The sequence below is a fragment of the Lutjanus erythropterus genome, chromosome 13 (assembly GCF_056507025.1).
Source record: "Lutjanus erythropterus isolate fLutEry1 chromosome 13, fLutEry1.hap2, whole genome shotgun sequence".
NCBI classification, from domain to species: Eukaryota; Metazoa; Chordata; class Actinopteri; order Lutjaniformes; family Lutjanidae; genus Lutjanus; species Lutjanus erythropterus.
In genome coordinates this window covers 38,924,024-38,944,458 of record NC_139329.1, presented here as the reverse complement: position 1 = coordinate 38,944,458, position 20,435 = coordinate 38,924,024, and the positions used below count along the sequence as shown (strand labels likewise).

The window sequence follows — 20,435 nt, the reverse complement described above, 5'->3', positions numbered from 1 at the left end:
CAAACTTACTTTACTGTTAAGCTAACGTTAGCAAGGCATTGGCTCACTGTTATGTTATTTTTAGCCTAAACCTACCTTTCTTTGTGATATTTCAAATGTCGAACAAAGTTGTTTTCCCGGTCTGTAATTTTCAACATGCTGAGGAGGACCAGGTGTCCTGCTTTATGTGATACTGTACAGCTTTTTATCCCTTGTACTGATTGGCTCTAGTTTTCAAAACTCAAAGCGCTCCAGGACAGACACTTTTATAAAAGTTTTACCTGATGGCTGTAATGAAAGCAGTAAAGCCTGTCAACACAGGGCTGTTTTATGTCAATCAGATTGCACATATGTAGGTCAAGCGCAGGTTAACCTGTCACTGTCTTTGCTGTCTACACTCTGCAGGGAAAATTGTGAGTCACCACAAAGTCACAAGCTATGCAGATTAGGTGGAATATGATGAAAAATAACTACAACAAAGACTGGGGAAATATTTATAACTGGGTGAACTGGGTGAGTTTCTTTCCGTATTTGTTATGGGAAAACAACGGGAAGCAACACTGTGTGTGAATCTCACATGAAATGAGAACTGACACTGACATTGCAAGACAGAAAAGGTAACAGCAGCTGAAATAATCAGCGTTCACCAATCATACAGGTTTATGCTTAATCTATAGGTAGCATGGTGATGCAAAAGGTACCTTTTAGCGTCTGTATGAGAAGTTGCCAGGAAGCCTTTTTTACATGTTGTTAACATGTGGAACGGCTGCAGTTTTGGTGATTTTAGTCGCAAAAGCTACTTGGGTTCAGGATAAGACCATATTTGAGGGTAATGTTATGTAAAATAACACTGATGCATTATGTTACATCACCTCCAAATATGGTCTTATCCTGAACCTTATGTTGGGTTGTGTTGCTTTACGTTGTGTTTGTGTTTGAGCCATCCATCCACCCCACCTCCTCCACATGCAGACCTCGTCCCTCTTTCAGTGTACGTCTGTCTGGGAATGAGAGCGGCCTGTTTACACTGTACATTTATTGTCAGATTGACAACCTAATGCCAACATTTTCCTCTGCTCTCCTCATATTCCACTCTCACTTTTCTGTCATTCTGTGGTTATTTAGTACAACAAGGAGAAAACAGGAGAGTTTACATCAGAGCACAGATGACGAGACAACTCTGCTCTGATTCTCTCTGAAAACATTTTTCAGTTTCAGCTCAGCTTGTTTGGAACCTCCACAGACGGGTAACGAAAAAACAGGAGTGAATGGAGCGGTTCTGTTGGCCCCATTCACAACTGTTGCCAATGTAAACGTGAAAAGTTGTAATGACTGACAAACTGAACTGAGGAGGACTGCTTGGTGTAAACACAGTGAGTAAAAACCAGTGAGCTGGAACTCACTATAAAGCTGAGGGGAGCTGCAGAGAAGGTCGGAGTCAGACTGAGAGCCTCTTGTAAAGTCAAAATGCTGCGTTCAGGCTCTATTTGAATTTCCAGTATCAAACATGTGTATTCTTTAAATATTGAGGAGACACTCATCATCTGCGGCGAGCAGCGATCATCTGCAGCTCAGCCGTACGTCTCCTCTCTGCCTCGGCTGTTTGACAACCTCCGCTCTCCGTTCGCCATTCGAGGCTCATTCATTACCGCCGTACAGACGTGTAATCAGTCTTTACTGCCAGAGCAAATGTCTCCCCTCGGACAGATCCCCCGCTGCCCGCCTGCTATTAAAATTAAATTGGATTTCATTTCTAAGCTCCTATTAATTCAGAGAAGTCTTGTCTGCTGATGGAGGGTCCAGTCCGGCAGTTAGTTTCCTCCTCCTCTTCTTCACTTTCACCCCTTTGCTTTCCGGCCGACGGCTTGATCGCAGAACGCTGCGGCTGTAATAGCGGTAATTATTCAGAGAAAATTTTTGGAGGGACTACAGAGTTTTCAAATAAAAGATGCCGACGTCTTCACCACTCTGTTATTTAATCACAGCTAATGAGATGGAGCCAAATGTATTTTTTTATGTTGATGGGTTAGTTATAGGAAATGTGTCTCATTTCATATTCCCATAATCCTTTGTAAGTTACTTCCTGCCTGGCAGCAAGGACAAACTGCCAAATGTGTGGGTTCATAAAGAAAAGGAAACATGGAGGGCAGAAAGACAGGCTGCACTTTTCTTCCCATTTTATCTTCTGAATGTTTTCTGTAATGTTTTTGCCTCATTGGATGAAAAACCTCAAGATGATGATGTCTGTAAATTAGTCTGTCAATCAAATTAATTTCAACAACTCCTGTTCAGATTGACATGAAATCCACACTGATATCTTATATCTAATATCATGAATAGGCACATTTTATTGAAGTTCAACCAAGAAAAATAAAAATGTCGTAAAACAGAAATTATCTTGTAATTTGATTTTTGAATCTTGTAACCAGGATTAAGATCCACATCTCACCCACATTTTCACTACAACACATTTACAGTATTCAGTCCCTCCAGGATTTCACAGGCTGTTTTTGTAATTCTCGTGGCCTAAAATGCCTAATATCACCACAGCTTTGCTAAAAAAAATTGCAGTGCATGTTGCAATGTGTTCAGCTGTTTTTAGCAATGAACGGGAGCAAGAGGAAACTGCAAAAGAAAGTTGAAACTCTATTCTGAGTGTTCAGATATGTTCAATATGTAATTACAAGGTTCTTATGTAAGAACAACAAAGCAAGATCTCATAATTAGACAAAAATATAATTGTGTGAAAACACGTAATTACAAGTTCTGTATCTCAATATTATGAGAAGATTGTCTCACATTTACAACAACCTTGTCTCATTTTAAAAGGGTTTAATTTTCATAACACACACAAAAAGAGGGACAATTTTTAAAGTTTTTATCTTATTGTCATTGGAAAACATGAAGTCTAAAAACAGAATCAAAATGAATTACAGATATTCAAATTTTCTTCTTTTTTTCTGGCCGCTTTAAGGTTTTCTCATTTATTTTGACTTTAAAACTTTCACTGACTGATCACGTCTCTGTTTTTTCTTCCAGGGTTGGAGAAAGTCGGCCGTGACTCCATCTACGAGCAGGAGGGGAAGGTTCAGTTTGTGATGGACGCCGTGTACGCCATGGCCCACGCTCTGCACCACATGCACCGGGAGCTGTGTACGGGATACCCCGGCCTGTGTCCGCGCATGGCCAACATCGACGGCAAGGAGCTGCTGGCCCACATCCGTGCAGTCAACTTCAACGGTAAGGGCTGCTGCTGTGTTATTGTCCGCCACTTCATCTCCGTCATCGTCATTCGCCATCTTGGTGGTGTTAATATGGTCAGCATCCTCATATTACAAGCTGGACAGCTGTAGTTGTCATGAACAGTTAATCAGCTGTTCTTGTTTCTGTGAATCCTTTTAGAGGTGCCTAAAATAAGCGCATAACCTTTAGGCCACTCCCATTACCACGCCCCCTTTTAGCTAAGTGGCATGAAAACAAACACGCACCTTTAAACATACAAACATTTTACCTTCAGGCCAAATTTCAGCCTCCTGGGGCCAAAACTTTGACGCAAATTTGACGTATTGAGCTGCTGGGATATCAGAGATCAGGCAAAGAGCCGCCAACCTCATATTGTCAGGTGAAGCTTTTGCAGCCTGACAAAGTTTCACAAATCAAGTCGTGTCTCAGGATCAATATATCGGGGAAACAGATAGAAGGAGGTCAGAGCAGCTCAGCATGTGTTCTGATTCTTTGTCTCTGCTCTCTGCTCTGATGTTCTCAGCTACAGTCACTGAATGTTAAAGTACAGCTGAACCACATCACACTCTGGTACGGCTTCATCCACTGTGAGCTCTACCTCAGCTCTCACTGCCGTCAGGAGCCAATCAGAAGAGACTCTCCACAAGCTGCTGGGATTTCATTTCACTTCTTTGACTGAGAGGAAATCTGATATTCTCACTTCATAGACACTAAAAATAAAGTAAAGGCATTTTTTACAAGGCAAGGCAAGTTTTACAGGTACAATGTGAGACTTCATGCAGTTGTTATACTTAAATTTAGTTAAGGGGTTAGGGGTTTTCCAGTTCTGTGTTGATTAGTGTTTGCATCACCAGTTTAAATACGCTAAGTTGTCCCAAATCTCACACGAGGTGGAGCAGCTCTGAAGTCAGGTCCAAGCTGTACCCCTTCAGATGTGCTGCATCATAATTCCTCTTCCTCTCCAAAATCCATTTTATCATCCCATCGCTGTTTTTAAAGCAGCCAGCAGTAGATGCCAAGCCAAGTCGTGACAAAAGCATGGAAATCCACAATGATGCGTAGTTTGCAGTGGTAGCAGTGCAACACTAAACAGCCCTGCACTGCTTTTAAACGTCAGCGATTCAAGCGTGGCATCAGTTAAAGACACACTTTCCACTGGGCCAGCGTCTTGTAACGAGGATGCAAACCTCTGCTGTGCTGAGCCGACACACCAAGTCAAACCAAGCCAAGCCAAGTCAGCACGTGTTTGGAAAGGGGCTGTTGTCTAAGTGGTTGGAGGCCATGAATCAAACAGAGTGCCAGAATCATTGCTGTTTTCACTAAAGTAAAATAAAAAAGCAGGAACCACCAAACTAAACACGACGCTGCTCGGTGGCCAACAGACCAGACTGTGTTTGACAGCTTCAGCTGTGGAAGTGTTGAGTGTGATCAACATGCTCTCAGTAAAGTCTCCCTGGATTCTTGGCTGAATAAATATTGAATAAAATAAAGAAGCTGTTCCATGTTTAACTTGAGAGTCAGAATCCATCTCACCAGTTAAAGGAGCAATATGTAGTCATTGCACTTACAAAAATGAGTACAGCAGTCCACAGAGCAAGTTGGTGTCATAGACTGTATTAAATAGGTTGTAATCCTGTTTAATATACATCTATGGTTGAAGTGAGTTGTTTCCCGCCGCCTCAGACACGGCAGAGACAGGCAGGCAGGCTGCCGGAGCTCGTAAACTGACAGTAAGAAGTGATGACAAGTCCTCAGACGTAAGTTGATCAGCTGGTTTTCTTTCAATGTAAAGTTCAGCCTGTTGTCCTCACACTCTGGACAATGAGCTGTCTGTCCCACTGCTGCCAAACTCCATTAACATTTTGCTCACTTTAACCCTTATAAACATCTACTCCTTCTTAAAGATTATTAATGATTTCTTATGACTCATAAACAGATACTGACCCATTCAGCAGAAATTCTGCATTAATTTGAACCCTAATTATTATGAAATGGACGCTCAAAACAGTAAATTTATCAGAGATTTCTCCTTTGATGCACCTGTGACTGCAGTGGTTCAAACTAATCAGTGTCTCATGAGGTGATTTCGGTGTGACAAAGGTAAAAACAACAATCAGAGAACAACACTGAAGGCTTTTCACAATGGAGAAGATGTTTTTGTTTTCTCCTGATCGGTTTTCTCCTGATCGGCAGTTTGACTATGTCTTGTAGTTTGTTGATATGATTGGTTGAAGTTAGCCCGTGATAGACAGATGGTTCAGCCAATCACCTGCCACTTTTTTTTTTAAGTGTCTCCAAACAGTTCCTAAGGATGACTTCCCAGATGGTTCTCAGTAACAATATAAATTTGGAGCCATTTGGTTGGCTGTGACTTTGAATAATCACCGCCTCCACAGTTAACACCTCTGTGCACAAACAAGTTCTCAGAAAAAAAAATCCATCTGACAGCGTCTCCACACTTTTCTGATGAATGTTTGTTCTGGACTTGCTTCACATTTTCATGCACAGCTGCTTGTGTCAGCTTCAAAATCAGCAACCAGCATCGAGGAGGCGACTGGGACGTGTGATGGTGGAAAATTTTAGAAAAAAGACACGAGAGGAGGTGTGAGAGGAGACAAGATGTTTCAGGAAGAAAAAGAAGACGTTAAAAACTCTTATTCCCAACTCTCAGCAGCTTTTGTCGATCATCATCACCAAACTGGACTCATCCCTCCTTCATTAACCCTTCTTTTATGTCCTTTGTTCTTCTTCTTCCCCTCGTCATCATGGTCCGAGCTCTTCTCCTGGTGGCCGACCTCCCAGCGGGCAAAGGCCTCTGTCAGCAGGAAGTGTGATGCTGACGCCATCATCGGGGGAATCCTCCGTTCATTATTAAACACCAAATATGGTCGTCGGGTTTTATTTCCTCCCGTTTCCACATTCATTATTCTGAGCCCAGTGGGAGCTGCTGCTGTCTAAGGATGCGTCTGCTTTCACACAACTTTAATAATCACAAAACTTCACACACACACACACACACACACACACACACACACACACACACACACACACACACACACACACACACACACACACACACACGTGGAATATTAAATCCCACACTGCTCATATATGCTGAGACGTTAAGTTCACAGATCCACCGTTGCATATCACAGAAAATGTAAAGAACAGTATTTTTCTATGGAGGATTCTGTAGAGGTTATGATGTCTTATTTGAGTAATATTATTCATAATAACCAGTAATAATGACACTGTATTCTCCAGGGTAATAACTGAAAAAAAGAGAAGTCTGACGGGTCAAAACATGTGAGCAGTCAGACAGTCAGGAGGACGATCCCACAAAATTTGGTTTTGATCCGATATCAAATAATTTCAGGCCAGAATCACCGACACTGACACTTTCAGTATTACATGAAAAGGTTTATATTTCAGCCATTTTCATATTTCAGGTTTTTTTTAAACAAATTCATTAAAATTAATTAATCAAATTTATTCAGACAATGCATTTCAGTGGGCTGATGATTAATTTTAACAACTGGTCTGCTGATTAACAGCTACTGATGGGCAACATTAACAACATTAATTAATGCTGAAGATCTGATTCGACTAAAATATTAATACCTGGATATTCCTGCCTGAGTCTCTCTGACAGTTCTGTGTCTGTGTTGGGGGTCTGGATGCTGAGGCGTTCCCTCCTCCTCTCCTCCTCCTCCTCCTCCTCCTTTGAAAATAAAAGGTACGAATAAGAAGGAATAATAAAGTACATTATGATTTCAGAGTAAGAAGTACAGAACAAGTGAAGAGAACTAGTTATGTGTCTGAACAAAGTTAAAGTGAACATTCTTCCTCCCACACGTTTTCACTCACAGCTGTTGAATATCTCCAGATGAAGCTCCTGTTTCGTTCACTTGTCACTGTGTGTCGGATCAAACTGGTCAGGGTCGGCGCCGCGGTGCGCTCCGCTGCACTACAGAACTCAAGCTGGTTTACACACACAGTTCTGCTCTTTTCAAAATCATAAACTGAACAACAATCTTCAAAAACAAGATGTACTGTTGGAAGTATCGATTTATTGGGATTGATCCATCCACCCCTAACAATCAGAGTCAGTTTAAATATTTGTCTGACAGTGGTTGGAGTTCTTCTTATTGACCTCATGCAACCTGCCTCCTCTTTTCCTCTTCTGGTTTTGTCGTGTTCAACAAAGCAGTTTTTCCTGAGGCCAGTGTATTTCTTTAATTTGCAACCGGAGCAACAAGGCCCTGAGCATCGAGCCGAAAAATGTTCAACTTGTTTTTTTTTTTTTTTTCCCAGAACAAGTAACATAACAAGTAAGTTTTGCAGTTTAAAAAAAAGTTGTTTCATCCATTCCCCACTTGTGTTTCATGTTATCAAGAGACGACAAAAAAAACGCCACCGTCCAGACTCATGAAACACTGAGTGTTGCACACCTTCAACATGGAGAGGAATGGAAAGTTTGACAGCCATAGTTACAGTTGCTAAGCTACGATTGGACAGTTGCTGTTTGGAGGTGGGGCTTAGTGAAGTGAAGTGCGTGTCATCAACTCGCCCTCGCTCCGCCTTTCCTGTCATACCTTCATCTGTCCTATCAATAAAGCCATGAAGCCCTTTTTGTTGCTCCTGAAACACGTCAATATTCCGGGTCTGGACCTTAGAATAGGTTTTTAAAACGTGTCCCCTCGTCCCCTACAGAAGTCACACCTTTGTTCATATGATTTATTAGGAGCACCAATAAAAAGGATGATTTATTTATGATTTATTTGGTTTTCTCTCTGCCGGCGTCCTGCGCTCAAACATGTGAGATGAACCTTCTCTCTCCAGCTGAATCAAGGCTGTCCGTATAGGTTTCATAAAAGCTTTGATGAAGCTCATTCTTCCTCTCTGGCTTCTCAACGCAGGCATGTATCACCAAGGCTGACTTCTTTTCACAACTCTGCAAAGAGAATTTCTCTCATTTCAAATGGAGCAAAAAAAAAAAAACACATTCCAGAAAGTGTCCTCAGTTTCTTTTCTCCTGCTGAAGGCTGAAGCTCAATGTGACTTTTTCTTTTCTTTGTCAAGGTGAGCGTGTTTGTTAATCTGCTCAGGGACCAAATACACAATCACATATAATATAACTCCCTCACAAATCTCCTAATAAAAATTAAAGTCAGTGAGTCATTCATGAATAAAAGAGACAGTGGGAGAAATATAAAAATAAAGGGACATAATCCCCAATCAGACAAACCCTAAAACAGGATGTAGTGAATCAACAATCAGCAGGGATTTAAAACTGGAACAAACCGCTTTAATAGTTCTCTACTTTATTCTCAGTCATTTGTTTCCTTTTGCCCCTTTTAGAAAAAATCTTAGAAATCTTGATGATGATGATAAATGAATAAATGAAATACTGCGGCCTAAATGATAATTTGTACACTTTCTTAAAAGTCATTTTTGCTGTAAGATGATCAGCTGCTTTGTTTCATATGAAGAGTGCTGTGGTTTGGATTGAATTTGACCGTGTAAAGGAAGTGGGGTGTGGAGGAACAGTGATGCTGCGTGTTACCTGATCTCACAGTGATGTGACGTCTCTGTGGGTCGACTCGTGGCGGGTCGACTCGTGGCGGGTGCTGAAAAGAACACAACATTTGTCAGTGTTATTGGCATTTCATAATACTCTGAGCTCTTTTATTGTATAATTTTGTGTTGTTTTTGAGTTTGAGCTCCAAAATGATTCTGCTTGTTTGTGGAATATCCACCTGGAGAACTTTTTCATTTACAAATAAAGCAGATTTTTATCATTTTTGTAATTCTTAGCCTTTTTGGTTTGTCAGAACTTTTGTTCTCACTGGAATCACTTGCAAAAAGTGCTACATTTCTTTTGCAGTTTTTACTTGGTCCAATTCGATTGCAAAAAATACCAAGAAACACTGCAACATGCATCACATTTTTTCCTATGAAATCAGGCAGTTTAGGCTTTAACAATCCCAGGAAAGGCTGGGACTGGACATTGATGTTGAGGTTTTCAGATGTTTTTTTTCCTGCTTAGAGAACCACAAACCGACTGCCATCTAGTTCCATTATAACGAAACATCTCTATGTTCAATATCTCCGAAACAATCTGTATAAATAAATAAACAGCCAAATGTTTACTTTTGATTTTAGGGTGAACTGTCCTTTTAAAAGTGACACGCTATTTAGACATTATCTCATAAGATCACATTACCAACTACTGTAAATTCTCAAATATCACTTAGTTACTACATGTTATACTCACTCTGCTGAAAACTTTCTCTGCTCAACTAAAATACTGTTTAATTATTGGTGAAAAAAAATCCTCTCCTCTCCAGCATCTTTACCTTCTGCTCCACCGGGATCCTCCTTTAAATTATAATACTTCAGATACGAGATCTTCCCTTATATCCCCATATGCTTCACCACCCTCTCCTTCTCCTCCTCCTCCTCCCAGCCTCCTACCTGCGGGGATTCAATTTGAATAATTTTTCTATCTACCTGCTCAGCACTGAGAGATACAGGACAAAAATAAAGCAGAGAGGAGGAGATTGAGCAGATTTTGTGGCTGATGTGCTCTCAGGGATTCATCTGTGTGTGTCTGATGGATGTGAGGAGCTGCTGGATGTTATTTCTTCAGGAGGAGGAGGAGGAGAGACATTAAACATTGAATCAGTGCTGAATTTCACCTGCAGGGCTGAAACAGTAAATCTGTGCTCAGTTAAAGCCTGTTCAGGGCTGCACGTCCCGGTTTTTAAACATTAAACACTTCATTGCCTCATTCAGTGAATTAAAGCAAACAAGGGCAGAAACAGGAAGCGTGTCACAGACAGGAAGATTAGTCAGTCATCTTTCAGATTAAAGCCTGCAGGAGAAACTTCAGTGTGGAGGAGAATTCACGTGTTTGTGTACTTGTGTCTTGGTGAGGACCGGGCAGAGTGTTTGAGTTTCAGGATGTTTTTACAGAGTGGTATCATCTTGGTCTCTTTTCACAGCAGTTTCAGGATGATGACTTCAAAAATCAAACCAGTTTCAGACTGAAAACTGCCTGAGTCGTGTGATCCATCACATCTGCATCAGCTCTATCAAAATACATAAAAAATGTAAAACATTACAGCGTAAAAAATGAACAGCAAAACTGAAACAAATGCACCATTTCTTGAAAATAAAGTGACACGAGCAAGTGCATAATATACCCAACAGGTTAGGAGGCTGCAGCAGACACAGAACATCAATTTAGGTTTTCTTTGACAAAGGAAGTACTTGAAATAAGGAGGTCGGGCAGTGATGAGTCAACAAAACATCAAACTTCAACACCTAGAGCTTTGGGCTCATTGTGTTCGATGGCATGGCACTCGTATCGGCAAAGAGGCGTGATGACAAACAGTGGGGAATAACTTTTTGAGGGGGACAGTGGTTATTGTCTGTCACACCATCCTTTCATCCCGCTGTTAGATGGCGTCACAGCTGCCTCTGAAGCCCGAGGTGCTCTGTTATTGAGAAGACTAGTCTTAGCAAGAGGGCTCAAGGTCTTGGCGAAGCTCGGAGCGGAGAGAGAGTCTGCAGGGCGACCAAACTCCTTCTGCTGCCGTTCAAACTTGTGGGTCTGGTGGGAGGAACTTGGCAGAGGGATACAGGCAGCAGGGTTTGCATGGGTTTGCACAAGGTTTGCCTTAATCAACGCAGTGAGAGAGCCGTGTTACTTTTTGAAAGAAAACAGCGATGGATAGTGGCATCAGATCAGGAAGTGCTGATATGTGTCACTCTGGAGGGCTCCGACTTATTTGTCATTTGATGCGGACAACTTCTTCTTCTGTTTCAAGCCTGCTTTTGTAACTTTTGTTAAACTTGATCACTTAAATAACAAAATACAAAAAAAGTAGAATTGTTGCCTCGTGGTCGTATGCCTACATCAAGCAGTCAGTTACAGTTCACATGCATGTCTGTCCAGATTCAAGTAATGTGTGTTGTGAAGACCTTGAAGCAATTTAGTATGGAACTTATCACTATATTTACCTGTTACTTTGAAGGTCTTTTCCACATTTAGGCAGTGATGGCCTGAAGGTTCAGGAAGTGAGCTTGGCTCTGCAACGTCACTGGTTCAATCCGGATAAATCTGGGTGGGAATGTGCAGAGCAGCAGCTGCCAGGTGTAACTGTGTGAATGTGATCAAGTTGTTCACTCTGAGTAAACTCTCCCTGAATAAATAAGGGTTTTTAAAAAATGTATTTAATTAATTAATCATTAACATCCTTACTCCAAACCTTCGCTTCTGCTGCTTCAGAAAACCTTATAAACAACAAAAAATCAGCATCCAACTTGAATCCACCCACCTCAAACCCACGAGGTCTACCCATAACTTGGGCATCATGTTTGACAACCAGCTAAGCTTCAGGGTCCATGTGGCCACTATTCCTCAGCCGTGCTGTTCTTCCCTGGACGGCATCAGGAAGATCAGACCCCACCTATCAGATCAGGCTCTCGTAATATCACACATTGACTCCTGCAGCTCCTGATCCAGAACCCTGGTTTTTAATCAGTCAAAAACAGCACGTCACCTCGCTGGTCAGATCACTCCACTGTCACTCTCAGTCGCTGCCCGTATCTAAAAATCCTCCCATCTTCCTGAACCTTATCCAGGTCTCTGCTCCCTCCCTCTCACTGTACTCTGCCAAAGAAAGACGCCTGATTCAACCACCGCAACAGGGCCAAAGGTCACTAGCTGGACTCTTCCAGGCTGTTTCTCTCCGATGGTGGAATAAGCAACCATGTTCAATCGTCAGGGTCCCTCTCAGTCTTTAAGAGGGGACTGAAGACCCAGATCTTTTGTGAACACCTTTGCACTTGATTGACTGCACAAGATATCCATATATAGTCTTAATTACAGCAATGTAAGTATTTGTAATCGGTTACTTCCATCACTGATTTTGAAGTAAGCATTTCTCAAATTATCCGGTTCCAGCTTTTCTGAGAAATTTCTGCTCCTTGTTACTCACCTGAGTTTTGGCTACTAAAACTTGACATTTGGCTTTATTTTGTCATTTTAGAGACTCTGTGATGAACTGAACATGATAATAAGTTCATCTCAGAGAACGTCCAGGTTGCAGCTTGCAGCACACGTGCATCATCACTGAATCCTGCCTCAGCAGCAGCATGTGGCTCATGTGTGATTTGTGCCTGATTGAGCATATTAAGGTCTCTTCACACACACACACACACAGACACACACACACACACACTCACACACACATATACATACACACACAGTCATGTCATGCTGCGTTTGGGGCTTTCCTCTGTGAATCTGTGAACATCATGCTCGGCTGGACCTTCACATACATCAAACGCTGACATAAATCAAACTCGGGCTGCTTCTCTGTTTTTTTTATGCTTCACTTCTCTGAACACGGGGCAGCGGGGTTACCCATAATTCCATGTATGAAATGCAGCGAATCGAGGGCAAAGCGGGGCTCTGTGGCCACGGCGGCCGGGGGGCTAATCGGCAACTCACCCGTGTGCTCCTCGCCCGTGTGCTTATTTTTAGAGGAGCATCGGGAGGCTAATCGAGACGCTTGTGCTAATGTTAGCGGCCGCTGTGCTAAAGCCATCCTCAGGTCCTGTTTGAACAGCGGAGCGGGGGAGATGGGGAGGGTGGGGGGGACGTCAGGGAGATTCCCCCCCTGATTCATTTGGACAGCAGAGGCTTACTAAGAGGCTATAAAAGCTTGTTGTTGCCATTTTTAAGAGGGATGCAGCGTGACTGACCCTGTAGAGCTGCAGGAGGAGAAACCCTTTACAGTCAGATCAGCGATGGAGGGAGGGGGAGGGAGGAGGGAGAAGGAGGGGGAGGAGATACTGTAGGTGAGCGAAGTGATGAATATGTGAAGAGCTCTTCTCCCGCTGTGACTTCACTTCAAATATGCAGCTTTTTATAAACCGCTGAACAAAGCAGGAAGAGGAAACTACCAGCGAGAGCTCAGCTGTTTGTTTCTACTCCGTGTGAAGCTCAGGATTAAAGGAGCAGTTCAACATCTGGGGGAATACGATGTTCTCTGTGTGTCTGGGTGAGATGTTTAGATGTTTAGTTTAGTCTCCACCACCTCATAAATTAACAAGCTGAATCTTGTTTGATGACAGAACAGAAATGTTAAAAACAGTTTGTGGTTCTAGGAGGAACTATATCTGTTACTAACAATGGACAAGGATGCTGTGCCATTTATTTTTCTGTAGACTTACAGGAAAGTGGGGAGAGAGTCTCGGAACATGGAGTAAATTCTGTACAAATTGAACAGCATGAAAGCCGAAAAGCCGACTTATTCTAAGGAGCTTGGAGAAACCTCACCTGCTCACCACTGTAGTTACAGCAACTTCCCACCATCGCTCTTATGGCAACTTTCAACTGTCTCACTGACCTGAGAAAACCATGTCCTCATTCATAAAACACTTCCTTCATCTTCACCAAAGAAACGCCGCTGCCACCAATGTAGCTGAATATTTCTTCACACCAATCACAGTCATCTTTGGTGGTGCTAAATTCTCACAACAGAAAAGGTGACAGCTGCTAACTTATTTTAAATATAGGGGGAAGGCTTTTGGTCTTTAAACACAGCCTCCACAAGGGCTGCACACCCCACCAGCTGAGTCTCGCATATCCACACATCTCACCACAGTGCTCAGTGCTGGAGAAAGGTCTGCATTCATGCATACACATTCTGCCTTCTTTGCATTTCTTCAAAACAATCACGAATGTTTTGGGCGGTTCTATGGTGCGTCAGTGCAGCTGCAAATTAATGTTGAGGGGGAACTTGTGGTGGAACATTTATATGTTGGGAGGCAAGCTCTGCATGGACGTGTTTATTTATGCTTTACACCGTAACTTAAACTGAAAAACTCAAACAATCTGAAAATAAGGTTTTATCTCTCTGCCTTACCAACAGCCTAAAATCTGGTGAGTCAGACGGGTTCGTCTGAGCAGGTTTAGGAAGAAGACAGTGAGCAGCAGCAACAGCTTCTCTTTATTTTCTGTCCCACATGTCAAAAAAAGAACTTCACCAACACCTCCCACCTCACAGAGGGCTTCGATCGCTCGGTGGTCGATGGCTGGCAGCACTGTATCTAACTTTCACTGCTGCAGCAGCATTTCACCCAATCAGCAGCCAGACACAAACGTGAATTAACTGTGAATGTGACTGCTTAATAACCAATCACTGATCCTGATTGTTGGAACTGCACCTTTGCTTTTGTTCTAAATGAATTAACCATTTTTCCCCCACAGAATATTGTAGAGTTTACAGGTTTTTTGCAGTTTCTCTCTGTGCAGCAGCCAGATTTCATTAAAAAAAACTTTGTGAAAGTACAGGTATTTTATCATTTTGATAAATATGGATGAGTTGGTGATTGATTATTTCAGACATAATCCCAAGATGTTAGAAAACAAAGAAAACTCCTGAAATCCAAAGACACATCACCATAATTTAAGAACTAAAAAATAACACATCAACACATCCTGAAGGCTGAACAAACGCACAAAGAAATTTATTAATTTTATTATCATTATTATAGTATTTCTGTAAAATAGACTATTTTTAATGCTTACTAGCACAAACATTTTTTATTTTATTTTACTCATATTTGCATCTTTTCCCTAAAAATCAGAAAAAATAGATTCCCATTTAATAAAACAAAAATCTGTCTGTCTTAATAAAATTGTGACAAAACGTTTTTAGTATTGTGTGGAGTTAAAACGTTTGGTATTGTCCACTGCTAGTTTGAAGTTTGCATTTAATAAATACTGTATAATATAATTTCGCATCACCTGCAGTTTATCACTGTACCAAGCAGAACATGCATAATCAAAATGATGCTATCAGTGATGACTGTACGCTTTTTGATAGTATTTTAGCATCAGTTCACAAAGTTCACAAAAGAGTTTCTCCTCCAAAATGATTCCTGAATGTTGAACATTTTCAACATGTTTGTCCTCGACAGCTGCTTCTTAGTTCCAAACTGGATTGACTTGGTTTTACCCAAATGCATTAAAGCTTGTTATCTATGAGCCACTGTCTTCCACTTTCTAATTTGACATTAATTCAATAGCAGCTTGAAAGAAAGAGCTTCTTGCAGAGTTGGATTATATCCTCACACAGCCTTCTTATTTCTAAAATGTAGCTTTCATTTGTAGAGAAAATTGTGTCCACAGTGTTTCCAGGTTGTTTTCTATGTCCACACTGACAGATTTGAGAATTTAAAGGCAAAGTACACAAGAAACAGTGCAAAGACTCAAACAAAGATAATGCCTCTCAGTCATCACCCCACAACACACCACAAGTCCTGGTGCCTGCATCCACAAGGATCCATAAATTCTTATTTTTGCAGTATTTTCTCAGTACTTTTGCATTATTTTGCTGTGCCTGGCACTGCCTTTACCAACCCAAAACTTCACTCAACAATCAACTAACGATTGCATTTACAAAAAGCAACTGGCAAATCCTTATTTTTCTACTTTTCAGCAAATATCTAAATAGCTTGGAATTCTTGAAATCACTCTCCTTGCAAACAACAAAACTGCTGACAAAACCGCCGCCATAATCTGGTACAGAGTGTTGGACAGACTAAAGCTCTGATCAGTCCCCTCTTCCTCTCTGTGGTCACCTCCATCCTGCTGTAATACAGACATGTGTGAAAATGTGTCTTAAACAATAATGATTTCATCCTGTCTCATTAATACTACCTGTTAACCAGCCATCATCCCCAAGCTGCTCCTCTGCGGTGATAAAATAATGATTTCATAATCACAACGTTGTCTGACAAAATCAGTACAAATTCAGAACAATGATAGGAGCTTCACTGTGTGATCAGATATACTGACATTTAAATAAGATCACGGAGAAAGTTAGACAGAACAAAATGTTCCTTTATTCTCTAACTGAATGTGATTGGGCAGGCTGAAGACGAAAGTTTGCAGAAGTTTTCTCCATTAAAACACCCAGCTGGTATTTTAAGTTTTACTTACTCTGGAGACTGCTGGAAAATGCCACTTTTTTGGTGAGATAAATGCCAAAATCTATAGTGTGGACAGAAGGCTGAAACTGAAAGAACCTTTTAAAGATTTAACTGACTTAGTATGTACTCGTAGAGTTAATTTTCTTTTCTTTTTCTTTTTGACACTTTGGATGACAGAATAGGTCATTTGGCACGATATGTGACCACTGACGGGTATCAGCAACAGGCAGTGTTTGTGCACTTTTCACACTTACCAAGTGAAAGCTCAAAATTTAGTTCACGCAGATAAAAATTAATTTCCGACTTTCCAGTTCAAATGGATGCACCATAATGCATAAGAACTGGAGATGAAGAGGGAGACCAGGCAGACGAGGTGACGGTAGCAAAGATCTATCTGACTGTTTCTCACTGTAACAGAACAGAGACTCCAGTCTGCAGTGTAGTTCATACAAGTTAGGCTTCATTATCAAATAAAGATTTTATATCACGTTGTGTCCACATTCATACACTCTCTCTCTGCTGCGAGTCTGCGTCACACTTCATCAGTTGATGATGTGAGTGTGCAGGAGTTTCGCTCTCTCAGGAGTTTCACGTTCATTGGTTGTTTGCTGATTTTTGTTCTGAAAGTCTATCATACATGACCATCGCTGTCATATGATTAATGTTGTGAAATGGTCACAGTTTGATTAGGTTTAGGTACTAAATAGGTTCAAATAATGTGTTAGTTAAATAAGTTAAGTTGTGAATGTGAAGTAGGTTAAAGCTGAAGCTAAAATATAATGTCAGAAATAAAAATTATTCAAATAAAAATCCTCCTTGCTGTAACTTTGCCTGGGAAAATGTAAACACAAGCTCTTTTTATCTAATCTCAAGAGGAATCAGACCCATTGGCAGGTATTAAGAATAACTAACTATGTAAAAAATAACCAATCTTTGTGATGATAGTCTTGTTTCCTTATGTAGGTCATATAGAAACTTGAGAGTTAAACTGAGACTGTTTCATAAAACGTCCTCATACCTAAAGGCCAGTATAGGTTGCTCGTCAATTAGTCCCCACATGACATATATTACCAGTGGAGAGGACCGGCAACTACAAGCTTAGCAGACCTTAACTACTTAGTACGTCACGTGACATAACTCACCTGATTTACATTGTAAGATGGCTGCAGTCTGGTTAGGTTTGGTCACAATAAGTATTTGGTTAGGGTTAGGAAAAGACATGGTTTGGGCTAAATTTACTGCATTACGTATGTCATGTGACAAAAGTGATGTCACTTGCGCAGTGACATACCCTAAAAACAAGTATAGTTTACGTTGTAAAATGGTCAGTTTGGTCAAGTTTAGGCAAAAAAACCTACTTGGTTAGGTTTAGGAAAAGATTGTGGTTTTGGGTTAAAATAACTATGTTATCTATAGTCATGATGGAAGTGATGCGATGGACGTCACATCCATAACAAAATTTTAAGTTATTCAAAGTTAACATAACTTTATGTTTACTTTTTGATGCACAATAGACTCAAAACTCTGTCTCTGAAGTCCCGTGCTTATTTCAGCCATCTGTCCACCCACCTCCTCCAAATGCTTATAACTCTTGTTTATTATTTTAACTCCGGGCCGTCGCCTAACAATTAACGGCCATGTCAGTTGGAATAAGCTGCTTACACTTGTGACCAACATGTGTGTTTCTGTGGTGAGGATGGGCTGCCTTACCAGTGAAAAACTCCTGGTAGAGGCTTTAACTTAAGTTAAAATAAGTCAAACGTTGACTTTTGGCTTCAGATGAGTGTTGATCAGCAGTCTCCTCGGTGAAAGTCTTGTTGTGTTTGACCTCCTGCATACATCACCTGACTTCGTGTCAGTTTAGTGTGCAATAACTCATCATTTGGTGACTCTTAGTGACTTGTCGAGCATGCGTTAGCTTGTTGTCATTGAAAATAAGACCACAAAACATCTTCCAGATCACAGTGAGGTTTTTTTTCTGTCACTCTTTCTGAAAAGCTTAAATGTGATTTCAGTGTATTTGTTATCACAAACTCTCCTCTTCAGAACAACATCAACAGTCTCCCACTGTGATCTCCATTATCAGAATTCTGACCTGTCAACAATTTTGTAAAAAACATGTCAGATTTTCGTCAGGTTTGTTGAGCTTGAATGAACAAAATACTTTCCTCACCGTGAGACCAAGACATCTGAAGGGAATGAAGAATAAAAAACATCAAGGTAATTATGTGTGAAATCAACAGAAGCAAGACGAGGAGTGAAAGAACCTGAATAATGTAAAGCTGCAGCCAGAGTGAGGCTGCAGGGTGAACGTGTACACGCAGAGGCTTTATCACACTGGTGAATAGACGAGCTGCCAGACTGCAGCTCTGACCGCCTACGCCGTTCGCCAAGGTCCCCGGAAACAATAGATACAGGACACCGGTTCAATAAAACTCGGAGGCATCGCTCTGCTGTGTTTCACACGCTTCCTGTCAGCGCGGTGAAGAAGAGCTGCCGCCGCTGCTGCTGCTGCTGTCGGATCCATTCAGATCGAACAGGTGGATTAATGGAGCATCGGCTCTCTTTCTGCTCAGATCTGATGACAAACTGCAGCTGTGACATCACTGATTCCGGAAAAGTATTGACAGCCTGGAAATAAAGTTCACAGCCAGGCAGTCAGTCAACACCTTGAATGAGTATTTATGGTTTAAATCTCAAGGGACTGTCTCAGTGAAAACAAGTGTGGGTGAAGAGAACTCTACAGAGGCTGACAAAGGTGTCATTCTTGTTGGTTCCTCACCACAGCTGTCTTTATCACACAGCTGATGCTCACACGTTTTAGTTTTTGTCACCTAAGAACAGCGATATCCATCCACCAGACCTACACTTTGGTTTGTACTAACTGAAGGACTGATTTCTTTAAATCTATTGTGGATATTTATAGATATCAGATGACGTTAAACAATTTTGATGACCTGGTTAAAAGTTTCATGTCCAATTTCTTACTATCCAAGACTCAACCTAAAACCCAAGTTGGGGCTGTAGATGATCCAAAACAAACTCATGGAAACTGGTGCATAAATTAAACCTGCATTACTTGATTCTTTGGCCACTTGGGGGCAGCAGAATGAGCTAAAGAGTTCAACTACCAGGGAGCAGGAAAATGGAAATTTCTCCAGAACATCTGTCAGTGGTTGGGTATACATCCATCGCAGGAACCACACATTCTGAGTCTTAGTATTGGGCAACACAAGCAAAAGTTTAGAACTACTGTTCCCATAATGCTATGCAGGATGTAAAAAGGTGTAATGGTGCGTTCCATTGGGAGGTCACAAGTTCAAAGTTCCATTTCAACTGGAACGCATCCTGAAGTCGGATTTTTGACTCAGAAAGTCTGAAGAATTTCACCAACCCCAACCCCAGCATCAAGACTGTAGTAATAAACTGTTTATTTGTATCTCATTAAATTGGTCGTGTCCACACAGTACTGTCCAACGTCTATCTGCAGGCATGTTGCTGTAGTGTTTGTATGTGCAAAATACAGAGTTAGAGCAAAACTCTACTGCTCTGACGCCCGAGGTAAATGGAACCCAGCATACTTGTTTGCCATGGATTCAGTTGGTTGGCTTTAGGCTGCTGTACAACTTGAGCCAATCTTTGTGTACATTTTGGCCAATTTTCACTATTTAATTAGGCTGTGTTCCTGTTTGCAGTGTAGCTACCCAGACACAGAGAACTACTGGATTACTTTGATACTGAAAAAAACTTAAAGACATGATGATTCTCAGGCAAGTTCTGAAGTGTCTTTATATGGGACATCAACAAAAATAACTAACGTTCTGTTGTTTTTAGATTAGTGGTGTGTCTCCTTCACCTCACATAGAATCTTTGCCTCAAGTCTCAGTTTGAAAAGCAAATGAGCGAAAGCACATGTAACCATCGGCCTGGTCCTTTAAGAGACTCGAGGAGCTCTTTATCCTGGATTTGACTGTAACGTCTGCGCCTTATTCTACAGAGCAGATTGTTTGTTTGTGGGTCGTCTTATTGTGTTTAATGACAAAGCTGCAGCTCGTGTCACCAAAGAGTTATCATGATTACCATGTTTGAAAATAATGTGGAGCGAGGATGTTAATTCTGTATCAACACACAGATTCTCTCAAATGAAGTGAAGTGAAGTGGGGGATGGAGAGGACGAGGTGGTGATGGTGGTGGTGGAT

The 20,435-nt window shown here is 41.3% G+C and overlaps 1 protein-coding gene across 1 annotated transcript in view; it reads left to right on the top strand.

The window, feature by feature from the left end:
- The window catches only part of grm8b (glutamate receptor, metabotropic 8b), a 157,257-nt gene that overhangs the window by 104,284 nt on the left and 32,538 nt on the right, over positions 1–20,435 (top strand). The window contains exon 7 of the mRNA XM_084733618.1: positions 3,019–3,219. Within this exon, the coding sequence (XP_084589744.1) occupies positions 3,019–3,219 (201 nt within the window). The remainder of the gene's footprint in view (positions 1–3,018; positions 3,220–20,435) is intronic.